Source organism: Spermophilus citellus (genome assembly GCF_964194105.1).
Source record: "Spermophilus citellus genome assembly, chromosome: 10".
In the NCBI taxonomy this organism is placed as follows: Eukaryota; Metazoa; Chordata; class Mammalia; order Rodentia; family Sciuridae; genus Spermophilus; species Spermophilus citellus.
Genome location: NC_138197.1, coordinates 29,645,377 through 29,663,274, shown reverse-complemented (window position 1 = coordinate 29,663,274; position 17,898 = coordinate 29,645,377). Strand labels below are relative to the sequence as shown.

Genomic DNA, 17,898 nt, shown 5'->3' with positions numbered 1-17,898 from the left:
CACACTGATCTCTGTAGGACCTCTGCTGGACAGCAGTGCTGTTCACATTTTAATGTGCACACAGACCTTCTAGGAGCCTGGTTAAAATACACGTTCAGATTCAACAGGTCTGGGATAAGGCCTAGGAGTCTTCACTTTTAATGAGTTCCCAGGTGATATTGATGCTGCTGATCCAAGGAGTACACTCTTGCTCACTTAAGGACAAAACGATTCTGGAACATGCAGAGAGGATAGATGGAAAACTCCCCTTTGACATTCACGTACCTTCCTCTGTAAATTACTATAACTGGACAGGGTTTTTACCGACCTTCCTGGCATACAGATCAGGGAACTGAAATCCAGTGAACAGTGACAAACCTTGGGTCCCTTAGGATGATGTACAGACTTTGCCACAAATCACGGAAGTTTTTAACCATAATATGCTGAGGGATTTGCCAATGCTAAACCAATCATTCACTTGGATCTTGGCTGCAATATTAACAAATTATGCAAAAAGTTCTATTTTGTATGAGTCAGCATCACTAACAACAGGATGAAGCATCTCTTTGCATTGAAAAGGAATGTCTATACCCAAGTGTCTGAAATAATCTGAAAGTGTTCCTAACAGCGTGGGAGGGGGCCTCAGATAGCATAGATCCAAGATCTACTCTTAAGAGTTTAAGAATCCATGGCTATAGACAAGGTTGTTAAATACACATACTGGTTTCCCCCCCCCAAATGTATAAACACCTTTAAAATAAAATTTAAAAATATCTTAGCATGAATAAATTCAGATTCCTTAAGGGACACTGCATATACCCCCATTTAATTTGGAAACTAAAAGTCAGTCATATATCCTCTGGGATCATCAATATTTTGGCAACGAAGAGGGAAACTAAGTCTTCTAAAACATATGCTAGAAGTGGTTCAACAGGAGGGAATTCAAATCCTCCAACATTTCAGAGGATAAATGATATACAATGTTACTGTTATATATATTTAAAGAAAACTATACTCAAGTTTTAAATGGCTGGGATTTCTTATTGTATAAATCAAGACAGAAAACACTGCAGAATTTACTCCTGGATGTTTAATAGAAGGATCTTATTCACTATGTACAGGATCCTCTAAAGAATAGTAAGTTGCTTACTAGCCAGGTGATCCAAACGACACCAGAAATCAAGGCTGTTCAAGGGGCACTAAATGTTGACAGTCTTGGCAGGTTTCACATCCTCAATTTCAGAAGACAGCCAGCGATAAGTGCGATGACGCCGCAGCACTTCAATGGCCTTGAGTTCCAGCGGAGACGCCTGAATACCAAGGTCTTCTAAGCCAGGCAGATGAGGCAATGTCATGTCTGTGATGTGTATCTTTGAATAAACAAAGGACCATAGAGAATGCTGAAAAGTGGCCAAGAACACAAAGTGCTACCCTAGCAAACATTTGAATACTTAAGCTGGCCTGAGTCTCATTACTGAGAGTGTTTTCAAAGAATGTGGTAATTTTTGATTATTGGAATTCACTAAAATACAGAACACAGAAAGAGGGCTTATGGGGTGAAAAAGGGAAGATCACCAAATATCAGATAAAAGTACCCAGCACTATGCACAAGCATAGGACATTAGCATTGGACCTGGTCTACATATAGATGTAAACAGAACTAAATCTAGTGTATGGAAGCATCAGTCATCATGTTAGTCTAGGTGGTTTAACAGGAAGGCTCAGGAATAAAATTTGAGGTGGAAAAATGAGAATTCATACCCCATTTGAATCAAATGTATGATATGTCAAGAACACTGTATTGTCTTGAGCAACTAATAAAAATTAAAAAATAGAATAATAAAGAAGAACACATCCACCCCCCAGTTCTCTCTTGTGCAAGTTCTGAGCGAGGTCTCAGAACTTTCTAATCAAGGAGATCACGTAGAATTTATTCCTTGCCCAGTAAGAGATCACCCATTAAACTTTTTTGCTCCAACTATACTCACCTGGTTGTTTAATGCACACTGTAAAGTTAAAAACCAAACCCATCCTGTTTAGGAAAGGAGAATGAAATGGAAAGTCCCAGCTTATCCCAAGGCCCTGAAATTGAATCAGTCTTCATCTAGGTCAGCATCAATCCCTCATCCTAACCACCCCCAAAAGTAAAATTATTTTACTAAGTGCTGTAAGGTAGTCTCCAAACCAAATCCAAAATCCCTTCTGTCCACTGCAACTACATCTTCTCAATTGTCAATGTAAGAGGGATGTTAGCATCAATCAAGTCTCTTGCCCAGTGTGTCAACATAGAAGGGACATCCCGGAAATGATCTCAGCCTCCAGACATAGCCCTCAAAAGGGAGAATGAGTTTCCCATTCACATGTGTTCCCTGATGACTATTTTCTCATCTGCTGTACATTTTAGCTTCTAGGTAACATTCAGGCAACAATTTAGCTGCTTCTCATCAGTGCAAGGTCTGCAGCATTTCTGGGGTAGAACTAGTCTATAGGATTTTTATTTTACTTGGCATCCTCCCTATAAGCACTTGTACACACAGTGGGCAAATGATCAATGAGTTAGATGAGTGCAGGAGACAGAAGAGCCAGGGCTTTGGAATTTAGCACACTGCAGGACAAATGTAGTGGCAACAGTAGCAAGAAGCTAGCTAAGAGAGGAAGAAATGATGTCTGATGGATTAGAGTGGGTAGAGATAATTATACAATCTGCTTTTTTATAAATTAAAAGCTTCCAATATTATTGTAAACATTTTCATAATAAAAGGCAGGGGGACTAGGGAAGAGCGCAAGATCTGGCATCTACATTTGAGAGTTGCTGAGGGTTGCTGAGTTCTGAGATCTGGTACAGTAAGCCACTTGCCAAATGTGATACTTTAAATTTAAATTAATTAAAATTCAAATTTTATTCCTGTGGTCATAGCAGCAGCATTATTAGGTGCTCAATAGCCACATGTGGCCAGTGGCTACATATTACTACAAACAGAACATTTCCATCATGCAGCAAGTTCTATTGATAGTGCTCATTTAAATCTAGAACTTAGGAAAGGACTCAAGGGGGTTACTAGATTTTTGGCATAAGCAATGGAGAGTAGTACTATTATTGACATGAGAAACCTAGGAAAGAAGCAGGTTTGCAGTTATATTTATGGAGTTATGTTTCAGAAAATTTAATATAAATAGTTTTATATCTAACTATTTAAGATTCTAAAAAGTTCAGGGGGAAATTCAGGACTAGAGATAAAATTGCAGCCATGACCTTAACAGCCAGCAACTGGTGCTTGAGATGAGGTGAGCAACATCTACAAAATGAGTAAAGATAGAAAAGAAAGGCACAAGGACAGAGCCTGTAGATCCCCCATCACACAGAAATCAGGAAGAAGCAGGTGAGGGCAGGTGAGGCAGAAAGGCAGCCCTGAAAGCACAACTCAGTAAGAGAACAAAAAGCAAGAGAACATGAACTGGGCCAGAATGCATGTAAGAGTTTCCAAATGGAGGGAAGGGTCCCCTCTGATAAATGTGTTCACAGATGGAGTGAGATGAGGTCAGAGAACTGACTATTGGATTTGGTGGTGTGGACAATATAGGTGCCGTTGGAAAGAGCAGGTTTAGGGCAGAAAAGAGAATAAAAGCCAGAAAAGGCTTAAAGAATGATTAAGAAGCTGTGAAAAGAAGGTGAAGAGTGCTCTTTGAGCTTAAGAGGTAAAAAGGCAAACAGAAAAGTGGCTAAAAAGGACATGTGAGGAAGAGAGGGGTTGGCCTTTAATAAGGAGTAGGGTATTAGACATGTCCATATGCTGATGGAAATGATCCAGTGAGAAAGAAAAACTGATAGTATCAGAGAGAAGACAATGGAACAGGATGAGAATGAATGAATTTTCATGCATGAATAGAGGGTCTGAGCTCAGCCAGAAAGAGTATCAGACATAAGTATAGCAATGTTCCCAGTGGGCCAATAAAAGTAAATTCTCACTTCCCCGTCTACAGCTCTCAGCCCAGCATGTGCCTGGGCACACTCACCCGTTCCACTTTATCCCTCGTTGTCCAGGGCTCAAATGGGCTTATTTCAAAGAGTCTTGCTATCCATCTGGAAAAAGAAATAACATGTGATAAACATTTCTATGCCCAATATTTAAGCTACCCTGTAAGACCTACAGGAAGAGGGGCTTCTGGAGAAGCAGAAATTCATTGATTTTTTTTTTTTTTTAATTTAAGAAAATAATGAACACTCCTGGCTCTACCACTTATAAGGCTAACTCTGCTTTTTGAGTCCCTATTTCCTTTCAAGAAAACCTAGCTGACTGCTGGAACTGAGGGCACACCCTATTCTCCAAAGAGACAATAGATTTTAACAACTGAAAACTAAAATAACATATTACCAATGAACAACAAAGAAAACAAAAAAGATACAGCATTCAATCAAGTCTGTGAAATTCAATCTAATCTAATTCTCATTCAAATATGCTACTGTTAAGGTCGTAGTGTGTAAAATATAAAACTTAATTCCTAAAAGGAGAGGCTCTGGAAACAAAAAATTTAGAAGAGAAGCCTAAGGTCTATAACTCAAATCAAGAAAGAATATAAAAACCAGGACAAGAGAGCTCCTGGCTCTGCAGCGCTAATGACACTGAGGGTTCTCCTAACCTGCCATTGAAGTTCCCATCAGTGGCATCTTCAGGGCAGTGCAGTTTTCAACTAGCACAGGAGGAACCCTAGGAATTCTTTGGGCCCCCAACAGAAGCCAATGAGGACCACAATTTTTTTGTTTGCTTGGCACTGGAGATTGACCCCAGGGGCACTCTACTACTGAGCTACATCTCCAACCCATTTTTTAAATTCTTAAATTTCGAGACAGAGTCTCAGTTAGTGACTTAGGGCTTTGCTACACTGCCAAAGCTAGGCCCAAACCTCATGCCTCAGTCTCCTGAACTGCTGGGATTACAGGCATATAATACCACACCACACCTCAGAGCTCCAGGGCTTTTAAGAGATTGCAAAACACCATTTCCATGGATGGAATAAGAAGTAAAAAAGGAAGTTGAAGGTTGCTCAGAATTTCTTTGGCAACAAATGAAAATCTCGGATTCCAGCCTACTTGTCCCAATGGCAGAAAAAATTTTTTACTAGGCTAATGTAACTTAAATAAAAATTAAACCCCTTACAAGCTTCCAACTCCCTATGCACTGGTTCTATGCTAATATCTCCTCTGGACTCTATTTTGATGTCCTCAATGGGTCATACCACATGCACATGCAATTTCTGTCTTTAACTCTCAGTTTTATGTACAACCACAAAAGTACCTTGCTATAATCTGGTTTTAGCCCCTCCATCACACTGATGCTGCCATTGGTATCTTTTGGTCCTTTATCGTATTTGAATTTTCTGGAGCATTTCAGTGAGCAAATATTAACAGAGTACCTTCTTCATGCTAGGCACAGTTTCTGGTGCTGGAGATACAGATGTAAACAAAACAGCAATGTCCTCTTTCTTGGAGCATTCATCTTCTTAAAACCTCCCTTCCCTTTGGTATCTAGGCTTTCAAATTCTTTTCACTTGCCACTTAACTGATCCCTCTCTTTGAGCTACTGGGTAAGTTTCTCATACTCTGAAGGTTCTTTAATGGGAATATTCTCCAGGCTTCTGCGGACTCCTCCTTCACTCCCTCTACACATTTCCCCTACCTATTTTATAGAGTCATTAAGAGTATTATTAGATGAAGAAAACAACCAGGAAACAGAACACTCTTGACAAATACTGCACTCTGTTTTTCTTTTCTTTTGGGGGTGCAGTGGGGCAGTACTGGGGATGAAACCTAGGACCTCATCATGCATCTCCCACTGAGCTGCACCACTAGTCTCCTTGTCTATTTTTCTAATAACCCTGTAGACCATAAGCTTTGTGAGGGTTGACTGTAACATCTGAGTAACTAGTACACTGCTTAAGACGGTAGGAATTCATTAAATATATGTTGAGTGAATAAATATGTTGAACAAAGGAATGAAAGAGTAAATTGACAAGCTGGCTTACTAATCAACCTCTGGCAAACTAGATGTGAAAATCTCTTTGATCTGACCACTATGGTGTGACATGAGGAGTGCAAGACTTTAAACACACAAAGGGAAGAACTGAACTAAGAAGCAGGAAAAGAAGAGAATGCAACCACAGAACCAACTCTGAATCAGCTTGGCTCCTCTCCCCCAAAGATTTGATCAAAAGAGTTTAAGGAAAAGAGGGACTTTTCCCACCTCTGGGAGAACAGTATGAGAGAGAAATGTGATTGCTCCCTTACAGTCTGTCAAGAAGGACACTTACCCAAATTAAAACCCAGTGGTTTTTTTAATGAAGACTATGAAGAACATCCCAACAAACACTGTTTATTTCATCTATGCTAATCTATATTTCTCTTTCTTAAACACCTTGATTCTTCCCTAGGCTAATGTCATAACACCAGAAGTACTTCCTGTGAAGTTCAGAGACTGACCCTTCACTGTATAGAAGACACTCCCTATTACCCTAGGGTGGCAGTTAGGAATAAGTGTATGGAGTTAGCTTTTTCAGATGGTGCCTAAAAGCACTTTACTTACCGATAGGCAAAACGTGGCAAGGGATAGGGGAGAAAGGGTCTGTGAGCCACAGCAAAGACATACTGCACCAGGTCAAAGAGGAGGTACCGATTGGGCCTAGAAAAAGCAAACACATTTCTTCAAATTATTTGCTTTCACAAGTTTTTTAATTTAACAAAAAAACATTTTTCTTAAAACAGCATGGCCAGGCACAGTGAGGCACACCTGTAATCCTAGCAGCTCAGGAGGCTAAGACAGGAGGATCATGAGTTCAAAGCCAGCCTCAGCAAAAGCGAGGCACTAAGCAACTCAGTGAGACCCTGTCTCTAAATAAAATACAAAACAGGGCTGGGGATGTTGCTCAGTGGTTGAGTGCCCCTGAGTTCAATCCCTGGTAACAAAAAATAATAAATAAAAATAAAAAAGCATAAGCACTATAGCCAATATAGATTAACACAAAGAAAAATCATCCTTAATCCCATTGCCAAAGATAAAGTTAATGTATTTGATATAGATAGCCTTTTCATCCTCTTACATATATACATATCACCTCCTTTCACAATGTAAGATGTATTGTATAATGTAAGATTATACAATACATCCTGTGTTTTAAACATTCTGTGTTATTAACTATTCTAGTGCATCTTTAATGATGACACATATTTCATTGCATATAATCTATTTTACCAATTCCCATTTTGGGACTATTTAGGCTAATAAAAATCTTTTTTATAAAATAATGTTTCAGTAAACATTCTTATAATAAACATTTGTCTGAATCCATATTATATATTTAGATTGCATTTCTAATGTGGAACAGGGTCAAACCATATTTTGAAATCTTAAGGCTTTTATTGATTATTTCTAAACTGCCTTATCAATTTATATAAAGTGATAATAAGGCTGCCCTTCAAAAACATGAGTTGAATCATTAAAAAAATAAACATAATATTGCTTATGTAAGTAAGATACTTCAGTATTTTAACTGGCAGTTAATACACAAGATTTGATTTCTTCATCTATTTTTGGCCATTTACGCATATCTTTTCTTTGCTAATAATGATTTATAATAATTTTTTATGTTCTAGTGATAAAGCTAGAAATACCTTTTTGTGGTTCTGTGTATATGTGTGATTTGGGATTGGATCCAGGGTACTACACATGCTAGGCAAGAATGCCACCAAACTATATCCTAAGCCCTTTACTTTAAATTTTATTTTGAGACTGGGTTTCTGTACGTTGCCCAGGCTGGCTTTGAACTTGTGATCCTCCTGCCTCAGCCTCCCAAGTAGCTGTGATTACGAGCATGTGTCACCTTGCCCAGCTGGAAATATCTTTTATTGTGTGTATTAATGCCTCTTAATGTTGTTTTTGGTACTTTGTATCATATAAAAGTTTAAAAATTTTATTTAATCAAAATTGACTGATTTTTTTCCTCTATGATTTGGTTTCACATTTAGAAATCCCTCTATAGCAACACAAATTTCCACATATTTTGTCTAATGCTTTTGGGTTTTTTTAAGCCATAAATTAAGTTCCTTCTGTGACATATTTTTGTACATGACATAAGGTAAAGATGTAATTAAATCTTCCCCAAGATGTTAGGCAATTGCTTCAACAACACTTACTGAATCATTTACTAAATTGACCCTTTCTCCATATGTTATGATTTGGATTTGAGGTGCTTCTGAATGCTCAAGATTGGATCATGAGAGCTGTAACATAATCCATGAATTAGTTCATTTGCTGAATTAATAATTTGAATGAACTGAGTGGTAACTATAGGCAGGTAGGGTGTGGCTGGAGAAAGCAAGTCACCAGGGGCAGGCTTTGGGAGTTATTATTTTGGCACTTCTGCTTTCTCTCTGCTTCCTAACGGCCCTGAACTGAGCTGCTGTCCTCCACCAAGACCTCCTGCCGTAATGCTCTGCCTCACCTCAGGCTCACAGCAATGGAGACAGTTGACCATGGACTGAACCTTTGAAACCATGAGCCAAAATAAACTTTTCTTCCTCTAAGTTGTTCTTGTCAGATATTTCTGTCAGAGCAAAAGAAAGCTGACTAATACATCATATATTGAAATGTCACCCTTCTCACACATTACATTTTTACATATATTTGGGATTATTTCTGGACTTTCTGTTCTATTCCACTGATCTGAATCATTTTGTACTAGTAAAACCTAACTTCAATAATTATCATAACTTGCACATTTTAATATCTCTTCACTCATTTTTTAATCCCTTTTGCCTCGAAAAATCTATGATAACTATGAGACAAATGAAGATAATTTAAAGAACTTCATCATTATGACATATCCTACAAAAAAAAAAAAAACCATGAAAATGTTGGCATCAGCTAAGGGAAGTATACAAAAAGCCCTTAACTAGCTTCCCTCAAATTCCAGAAAGATTTGCAAGGATCACTGCAGGACACATAACACATTACACCAAGAACAACTTCTAACTTTTATGATGCAAACAAAACTGGTATCAAGGGTAAACTAACTATAGGTAATATATTTCTTCTTCAGCTGTTCTAAAGTAGCTTGCATTCCATTAACTAGGAAACCAGTTTAAGTGTGCTTGCTCTCAGAAAAAGGAAGCCTATGTCCTTCAAGGCTTAGCTTACATGGTTCAGCATCATAGCCATTTTTCTGCAAATATCCTCAGTAAACCCTGTCCCCCAGCCCCTTCTCCACTACACCCACCAAGCAAAGTCCTTATTTTACTTAAACCAAATTATCTGCCTTCCCTAATCTATAATCCAGGCAAAAAAGTTAGGAGAAAAAAAGAGTCTGCTGGAATTAGGAAAGCACTGAATTGAATCTATGGAACAATTTGGGGAAAACTGCCACTAAACAATTTTGACTCTTCCAATCCAAGAATATGGGATGCCTTATCACATATTAAGTTTTTCTTTAATTTCTTTCAGCAGAGTTTTGAACTTTTCAGTGTACAGGTCTTGTATGTGTCTTGTTAAATTTATACCTAAGTATTTTATTCTTTTTGATGTTGTTATGAATAAAATTTTCCTTCTTTATTTGTAGTAGCTCATTTACTAATATACATAAATTTACATTTCTATATTGATCTTGTACTTTGAGATTTTATTGTTTATTAGTTATCATTGTATATGTGCATGTATCTATAGGTATTTAATGAATGAATTATAAATGAAGCAATGATATGATATATGATTATAATATAATATAATATAAAAACTTAGGAGCAAAATTAAAGTTTTATGCCACTCTCTTGGCCTCAAAATATCAGAGAAATAGTGTTTGCCTGGGGACGAAAAAAAGAATGTATGCTGCATATCTACAAATTCCTAAGGAAAAAATCCTACACTGACATGTCTAGTATTCCAACATCATGCCAAACAAAAATAAAATATTGGAGCTTAGCAAAGACAGCAGAATGACTAGGCAAAGATAAAGAGAAAAAATATCCACTTATCCATAGTTATTTCCACTGAGCAGTAAGCAAGAAAAAAGATCACAGAACCATTTCTGTTCATTTGTTGCTAGGAATCATAGCCTAACCCCTCTTCAAGAAAGCCTGATGTCTTCTGAGTCTAGTGTTCTATGGAACCTGGGATAAATATATTTTTTTGTAAATAATTTTCCTAGAGTATATGGATAGTTGCATGGTAATATACCAAATGCGGAATTAAAAAGATACATTTTGCAGCAGCTAGTTGGCATGGAAAAATAATACATGCACAGAGAAAAAAAAATTTACTAATCTAAATTAATAATGATGGTAAGGGGCTGGGGATGTGGCTCAAGCGGTAGCGTGCTCGCCTGGCATGCGTGCGGCCTGGGTTCGATCCTCAGCACCACATACCAACAAAGATGTTGTGTCCGCCGAGAACTAAAAAATAAATATTAAAAATTCTCTCTCTCTCTCTCTCTCTTCTCTCACTCTCTCTTAAAAAAAAATAATAATGATGGTAAAATCTATCAATGTATATATTCAGAATACTGGGAATATATATTATCACTTCCTAGCTTAGAGAGAAAAGTGTCCTTTTCTTTAGAACTATTTCTAGGAATCAGGCTGTCATTTAATTGTTGAATAAGATTCTAACCTTTCATAGAATATCAGGTATCATTAATTTATAGACCACTTAGTTGTGTCTCAACTTGGTAGACTGATTTTTAGTTTTCAACTTTTAGTTAATTCAGCAAAGCGGTCTAGCTGTGACATGATTTAATAATTTCAGATAAGTCATATAGCTTAACTGTGCCCAGTTATTTCTAAGAGCAAATTTTAACAAAAAGAGCATAGAACAAATGATCACTCTAGCAGAACAAACGATCACTCTACTAACTGTATCTATCAAAACTAATTTGGTTTTACAACTACAGACACTCTCTAAAAATGTCTTGTGTTTTAGAATTCATGGGCAAAACCATTTTATATATTAAAAAACAAAAAAATTACGGTAGTAGTAACAAAGCCAACTTTAAGGATCACTGACCAAAGTACAATCAGGGGACTGGTTCCAGGACCCTCGAATTGATACCAAAATCTGTGAATGCTCAAGACCCTTACATGACATGACATAGTATTTGCATACAACCTATGCACGGATCATCTGTGTACTTTAAATCATCTCTAGGCTACTTATAATATCCAAAACAATGCAAATGCTATGTAAATGGTTGGGGAATAATGACAAGGAAAAATAGGGTACATGTTTAGTACAGACATGATTTTTTTCCCCTGAATATTTCTGACCTGAAAAATGTTGAACAGATAGATGAGGGACCTATAGATCCAAAGGGTTACTAAGGTAATAGTCTAGGGTAGTTGTCCTCAGGTTTAATGACAGAAGAATCATTTATTAAAAAAGATTCTTAGATTCTCTCAAATTCTCAATGTAAGCCTACAAAAGATTCTGATACTGTAAAACTGTAACAAATAAATTGTTAATGAGTTGTTTAGAAAGACGGTCATTATAAACCATTATGATTCCATTTTTAAAACAATTATGATTCTTTCACTGAAGTCAAACTCTAGGTACTTACCCAACAAAGGCAAAGGTTTTTCCTCTGGCATCTGGGTCTTTAATTGTATTAATAATTCCTTTGGATACATCTACAACCTACAGAAATTTAATATGTTTAAGTAACCATTGAAAGAGAACGAAAAGGAAATGGAGAGATAAGAAGGAGAAAGGGAGGGATGAAATAACAAAGGAGAAGTAAAGAGATGACACCAATCACAACAAAAATCTGACAAATTAAAATAAAGGCACTATATATTTTCAGAAAGCTTCTTAAATAACCCACCTTCACAAGAGCTCAAATAATCTCCTCATTTGAGGCTCACCTATGTAATTTCTCTACAAGCATTTATCTTCAGATGGCTCAGGTCTTTCTGATTAGTCTTTGCCCATTATCTCATCAAACTCATCTCTCACCACAACCCCCAACTGTTAGTAAGTCATAATAAACATGGGAAGTGGAATAGCAAACCTAAACCACATGAAATAATATGTTAATTTTCAATAATGTTAATTACTATCTTTTTCACTTTCTAAAAAGTAATCTTAGGTGGTTTTAGGCCCGTGGGATGATTCTAGTCCCCGGAGAACATTTGATACTGTCTGGAGACATTTTTAGTAGTCATAACTGGACGTAGGGTGCTGTGAGCAATTTGAGTATAGCAATTTGTGTCTGCCTAGTTAATACTTCTGTATTTCCAGTGACATGTCCAGTGGATTCAATCAAACCTTCTTGAATAAATGAATAAGTGAAGATATGGAGAAGACATGCACCACTTAGGTAAACTGAGAGGCAACCAGTTGAAGCAAACAAAGAAAACGATGAATTTACTGGATTAGAAAATTGATCACATAAACCTGAAGTCAGCTAATGTCCACTTCTAAGCCCCTTCACCCAGTGTACTTACATATACTGGTTGTTTCTCGGTCTTCCTGCCAAAGGAAATAAGAGGTACACCACCAAACCAACGAATATCTGACAAAAGAAATGAGAACTATCCTTAGAAGACCTAAGCTACTATAAAACTCACCAATCTCTAGGTTAACAATTGCTTTATGTAACAGAAATCATATAATAAATGTAGCTGATTCTAAGAAAGCTAATGATTCTAATAAGAAGCAATCATGTATTTTTCAGATAATAAACATGGGAAGTGGAAATAGCAAACATTTAAGAACATGAAGAGCAGTCAAGTGGCTTGGCAACCACTCTCCTATAGTGCTAAATGCATGTCCACTCCCAGACTAGACTCTAACTATATTCTAAGGAGAAACACAGGAATCAACAGATGAGTGATACAGTATAGGTAACTTAGAAAAGGAAAATGTAATATGATGAATATAGTATCACAAATCTGTGGGAAATGAAAATGTTAATGAATATATGGTACTGAGGCAATTGTTCTATTTGAAAAAACAATTTTTAAGATAATGTATATTTATCACTATAAACTAAAATCCCAAATGAATTAAATGTAAAGGTAAAAAATAGTTTTTAAAACATTTAAAAGTAGAAATTACTTACAATAATATCAAAATACTTAGAAATAAATTTAGCCAAGGAGGCAAAAGATTTTCATGCTGAAAACTATAAAATATTGCTCAAAGAAATAAAAGAAACAAGCAAATGGAAAGACATCTAAAGTTCAGAGAAGACTTAAAGTTGTTAAGATACAACTATGACTTGAATGTGTCCCCTCCAAAATTCAGGTATTGCCAATGTGATATTAATGAGGTGGGGGGGGGGGGGGTTAAGAGGGGAAGATCAAGGAGGTTCCTCTCTCATAAATAGGATTAAGGTCTTTATAAAATGGTCTTTACACAGCATTCAGCTGGCATGCCCTTCTGTCATATGTGTGGTCTCTTTTACCATTCTTTCTTCCATCATGTGATGATACAGCATCACCAGATGCTGGACACCTCAATCTCAGACTTACCAGCTCCCAGAAATTAGAAATATAATTTCTTTTTTTAAGAAATTACCTCAGGCATTTTGCTGTAGCAGTTCAAAATAGACAAAACTATCCAAAGAATCTTCTGACTTAATGCAATCCCTATCAAAACTACAAGGATGGTTTTTGCAGAAATATAGAAAAATCCATCCTGAAATTCATATAGAATCTCATAGGACCCTGATTAGCCAAATTCATCTTAAAAACGAACAAAGCTAAAGGTCTTACACTTCCTGATTTGAAACTCATTAAAAGCCATAATAATCAAAAGAGTATACAATTATCAAAACAGTGGCATGAAAACAGACACATATGTCAATGGAATAGAATACAGAAAAATAAAACTTGTATGCACAGTTTAATGATTTGAACAAGGGTGACAAGACCACTTAAAGAAGAAAGGACAGTCTTTTCAACAACACTGAGAAAACTGGCTATTCATATGCAAAAGAATGAAGTTGGACCACACCTTATGCCATATATTAAAGTTAACTCAAAATGGATCAAAATCCAAACCTAACTGCCAAAATCATAAAACTCTTGATAGAAAACATAGTGAAAAAGCTTCATGATATTGGACTTGATAATGATTTCTTGGACATGATACCAAAAGCACAGACAGCAAAAGAAAAATGGATAAACTGGACTACATCAAAATTAAGATCTTCTGTTCCTCAAAGGACATAGTTAACAGAATGAAGACGCAACCCACAGAATAAAAGAAAATCTTTGCAAATCATATCTGATAAAGAGTTTAATATCCAAAACACGTAAAGTACTATTTTCAAGAACAAAAAATAAACAATCCAATTTTAAAAATGGGCAAAGAACATGAACAGAGATTTCTCCAAATCAGACATTCAAGTGACCAACAAGCACATGAAAAAAATGTTCAACATCACTAACCAACATCCCTAATCAAGCAAATGTAAATCAAAATTACAATGAGATACTACTTCACACCCATGAGGATGGCTACTATTAAAATAAATAAATAAATAAACAAATAAAAGTGTTGGCAACAATGTGGAACAATTAGAACCCTTGTGCACTGCTGGTAGGAACTTAAAATGGTGCAGCCACTATGAAAAACATTACAACAGCTTGTCAAGAAAATAAAAATAGAATAACATATGGCCCAGAATTCTACTTCTCAGGATATACCCAAAAGATCTGAAAGCTGGGTCTCAAAGAAATATTTGTACAGCCATGTTAATAGCAACCTTATTCACAATAGTTAAAAAGTAGAAGCAACCCAAGTATCCAGTAATGGTTAGATCATGAAACAAAATGTAGTATACATACATTCAATGAAAGGAAAGCGTATCACTTAGTACACCAAGGATGAACTTTGAGGACATTAGGTGAAGTAAAATAAGTCAGTCACAAAAGGACTAATACTCTATTGGTTCTACTTACATGAGTGCTGTGATTTGGGTATGTTTTGACCCTTCCAAAATTCATATTGAGATTTAATATCCAAAATGGCATATTAAAAGGAAGTACCACTGGACACAGTGGTGCTTGCCTGTAATCCCAGCAACTCAAGAGGCTGAGACAGAAAGATCACAAGTTCAAGGCCAGTGTCAGCAATTTGGTGAGGCCCTAAGCAACTCAGTGAGACCCTGTCTTAAAATAAAAACTAAAAAAGGGATGGGGGAGGTAGCTTAGTGGTAAAGCCCCTCTGGGTTAAAGGTTTAGTAACCATCTCCCATCCCCTCCACCCCAAAAAAGGTAGGAACAAATAATACTTTAAAGAATTGACTAGGGTTCTGCCCTCATAAATGAATTAATCCACTCATGTAATTAATGAGTTATCTTATAAGTGTATGTTCTAAAATATAGTTCAAAACTCCAATGTGTTGGTTTAGGAAGTGACTTCCTTAAGAAGACTCCTAAAGCACAAGAAGTAAAACATAAAATCAATCAATGGGATGATATCAAACTAAAAAGCTTCTGCACAGCAAAGGAAATAATCAAGAGCGTAAAGAGTGCCTACAGAATGGGAGAAAAGCTTTGCCATCCACACCTCAGATAAGGTGTTATTTCCAGAATATAGAAAGAACACAAAAAGCTTAACACGCACAAAAAAAAAAAACCCTATCAATTAACGGCAAAGGAACTACATAGCCACTTCTCAAAAGTAACACAATCAATAAATGTATGAAAAAATGTTCAACATCTCTAGCAATAAGAGAAATGCAAATTAAAACTACACTGAGATTTCACCTCACTCTACCCAGAATGGCAATTATCAAGAATACAAGTAACAATAAATGTTGGTGAGGATGTGAGGAACAGGGTTCTCATATATTGTTGGTGGGACTGCAAATTACCACCACTTGGAAAGCAGTATGGAGATTTCTCAAAACACTAGGAATAAAACCACCATTTGACCAAGTTATCCCACCCCTTGGTATATATCCAAAGGAATTAAAATCAGCATACTACAGTAATGCCGCTACAACAATGTTTATAGCAGCAAAATTCACAATAATTAAGCTATGGAACCAACCTAGATGCCCATTAACAAAAGAATGGATAAGGAAAATAACTTTTGACATTTGCCAGTGAATGGATGGATCTGGAGACTATCATGCAAAAGTGAAATTAGCCAATCCCAAAAAACCAAAGGTCGAATGTTCTCTGACATGTGGATACTAACTCACAATGCAGCACAGTCGAGGGGGATAGAAGAAGTTTAGTGGAGTAGACAAAGGGGAATGAAGGGAAGCAGGGTGCATAGGAATAGGAAATACAGTGGAACAAATCTGACATAACTTTCCTATGTACATATATGAATACACCACATATATGTACACATTGTGTATATCCACAAGACCACAAGACTAGGATCCTAATTAGAATAAGATTTATTCCATGCTTATAAAAATATATCAAAATAGATTCTATTGTCATGTATAACTAAAATGAACAAACAAAAATTTTAAAAAGATAAAGTGTGGATCTTCTGTAGGAGATGGTTTGGCTAGGTCTCTCAGTGGCCGTTCTGGTTTCTTATTATGTAGTGCTCTGCACAGCCTGGGGACCCTGCCAGCAAGAAACATCACCAAGACCTCTTGCTCTTGGACCAAAACCATGAGTCAAAATAAACCTCTTTCTTTATCACTTACCCAGTCTGTGGTAGAGTGCTATTAGCAACAGAAAATAGACTAGAGTAGTACTCCTGAATCATACTCAAATGGTTAAGAAGGTGTCTTAGTCTTAAGCCCTAGAAGTCTTAACTTCAACATGAACTCCAATGTCCAAAGTCTCATCCAAATATCATCTAACTCAGATGTGGGCAAGACTCAAAAGTATGAATCATCCTGAGGCAAAATACCTGCCCAGCTGTGAAACCATATATATCATGTGCTTCCAAAACAAAATTATTTGCTACCTTAGGAAAGATATTCCTATTCCAAACAGGAGAAATAGCACAGAATAAAAGGCGACCAGACCCAAACTTAACAAGGTAAATTGTACTAGATCTGAAATCTCAAGAATAATCCTTTTTGCCTCAGTGTCCTGCCTTCCAGCCTCACTGTGATGGTGGTCTCATCCTTATGACCCACTGGGTCAGCAACCTACCCTGCTAGCTCCAAAGGCTCCAGAGGGGCCTGCCCTCAAAAGTTCTAGGCATCCTCACCTCCAAGATTCTAGATGGCCCTACCCCACAAGGCCTCTGGCAAAAGTCATCTGACTCCTTGAAATTATGGCAATGGGGGCTGGGGATGTGGCTCAAGCGGTAGCGCGCTCGCCTGGCATGCATGCGGCCCAGGTTCGATCCTTAGCACCATATACAAAAAAAAACCACAAAGATGTTGTGTCTGCCGAAAACTAAAAAATAATAAAAAATATTAAAAGTTCTCTCTAAAAAAAAAAAAGAAAAAGAAAAAGAAAGAAATTATGGCAATGGCCCCGTCCTTAGAAACTCAGAGCAGCCCTGAACATTTCTAGAATATCTTTGGGGGCCATTTTTCCCTTTTTTTTTTTTTTTTTTTTTTTGAAGACTAGCTCTAGGATCCAGTCCTACAGGTTCTAAGAAGTTTGGCAGCCTTTCCTGGTTCTATCCCAAATTTCTTTGTCTCCTCCAGTTCAAACTGGAAGTGGCTTAGTTGATATAATCCCATCTCTGTTCCAGGCTTCTGCTAAGATGTCACACCCATGAGTTCTTTAGCAAATGGCTGTACAACCACATCCTTAGTGTTCCTTTCAAAACAATCTTTCTTATTTTCTGCAATAAAATCAGCTGAGAGTTTTTCAAATCTTCAGGTTCTGGTTCCTTTTTGCTTACAATTACTTCCTCAAATCATGTCTTTCCTTTTACATTTTACTATAAGTAGTTAGGAAGAACCAAGGCACAATTTTGACATTTAGCTTAGAGATCTTCT

At 36.8% G+C, this 17,898-nt stretch overlaps 1 protein-coding gene across 1 annotated transcript in view; it reads right to left on the bottom strand.

The window, feature by feature from the left end:
• Positions 1 to 1,054: 1,054 nt before the first annotated feature.
• The window catches only part of NDUFA9 (NADH:ubiquinone oxidoreductase subunit A9), a 32,687-nt gene continuing 15,843 nt past the window's right edge, over positions 1,055 to 17,898 (bottom strand). The window contains exons 7-11 of the mRNA XM_081310560.1: positions 12,461 to 12,528; positions 11,575 to 11,651; positions 6,558 to 6,653; positions 3,994 to 4,060; positions 1,055 to 1,349 (exon numbers count right to left, since the gene is read on the bottom strand). Coding sequence (XP_081166686.1) covers positions 1,179 to 1,349; positions 3,994 to 4,060; positions 6,558 to 6,653; positions 11,575 to 11,651; positions 12,461 to 12,528 — 479 coding nt within the window. The 3' untranslated portion in view covers positions 1,055 to 1,178. The remainder of the gene's footprint in view (positions 1,350 to 3,993; positions 4,061 to 6,557; positions 6,654 to 11,574; positions 11,652 to 12,460; positions 12,529 to 17,898) is intronic.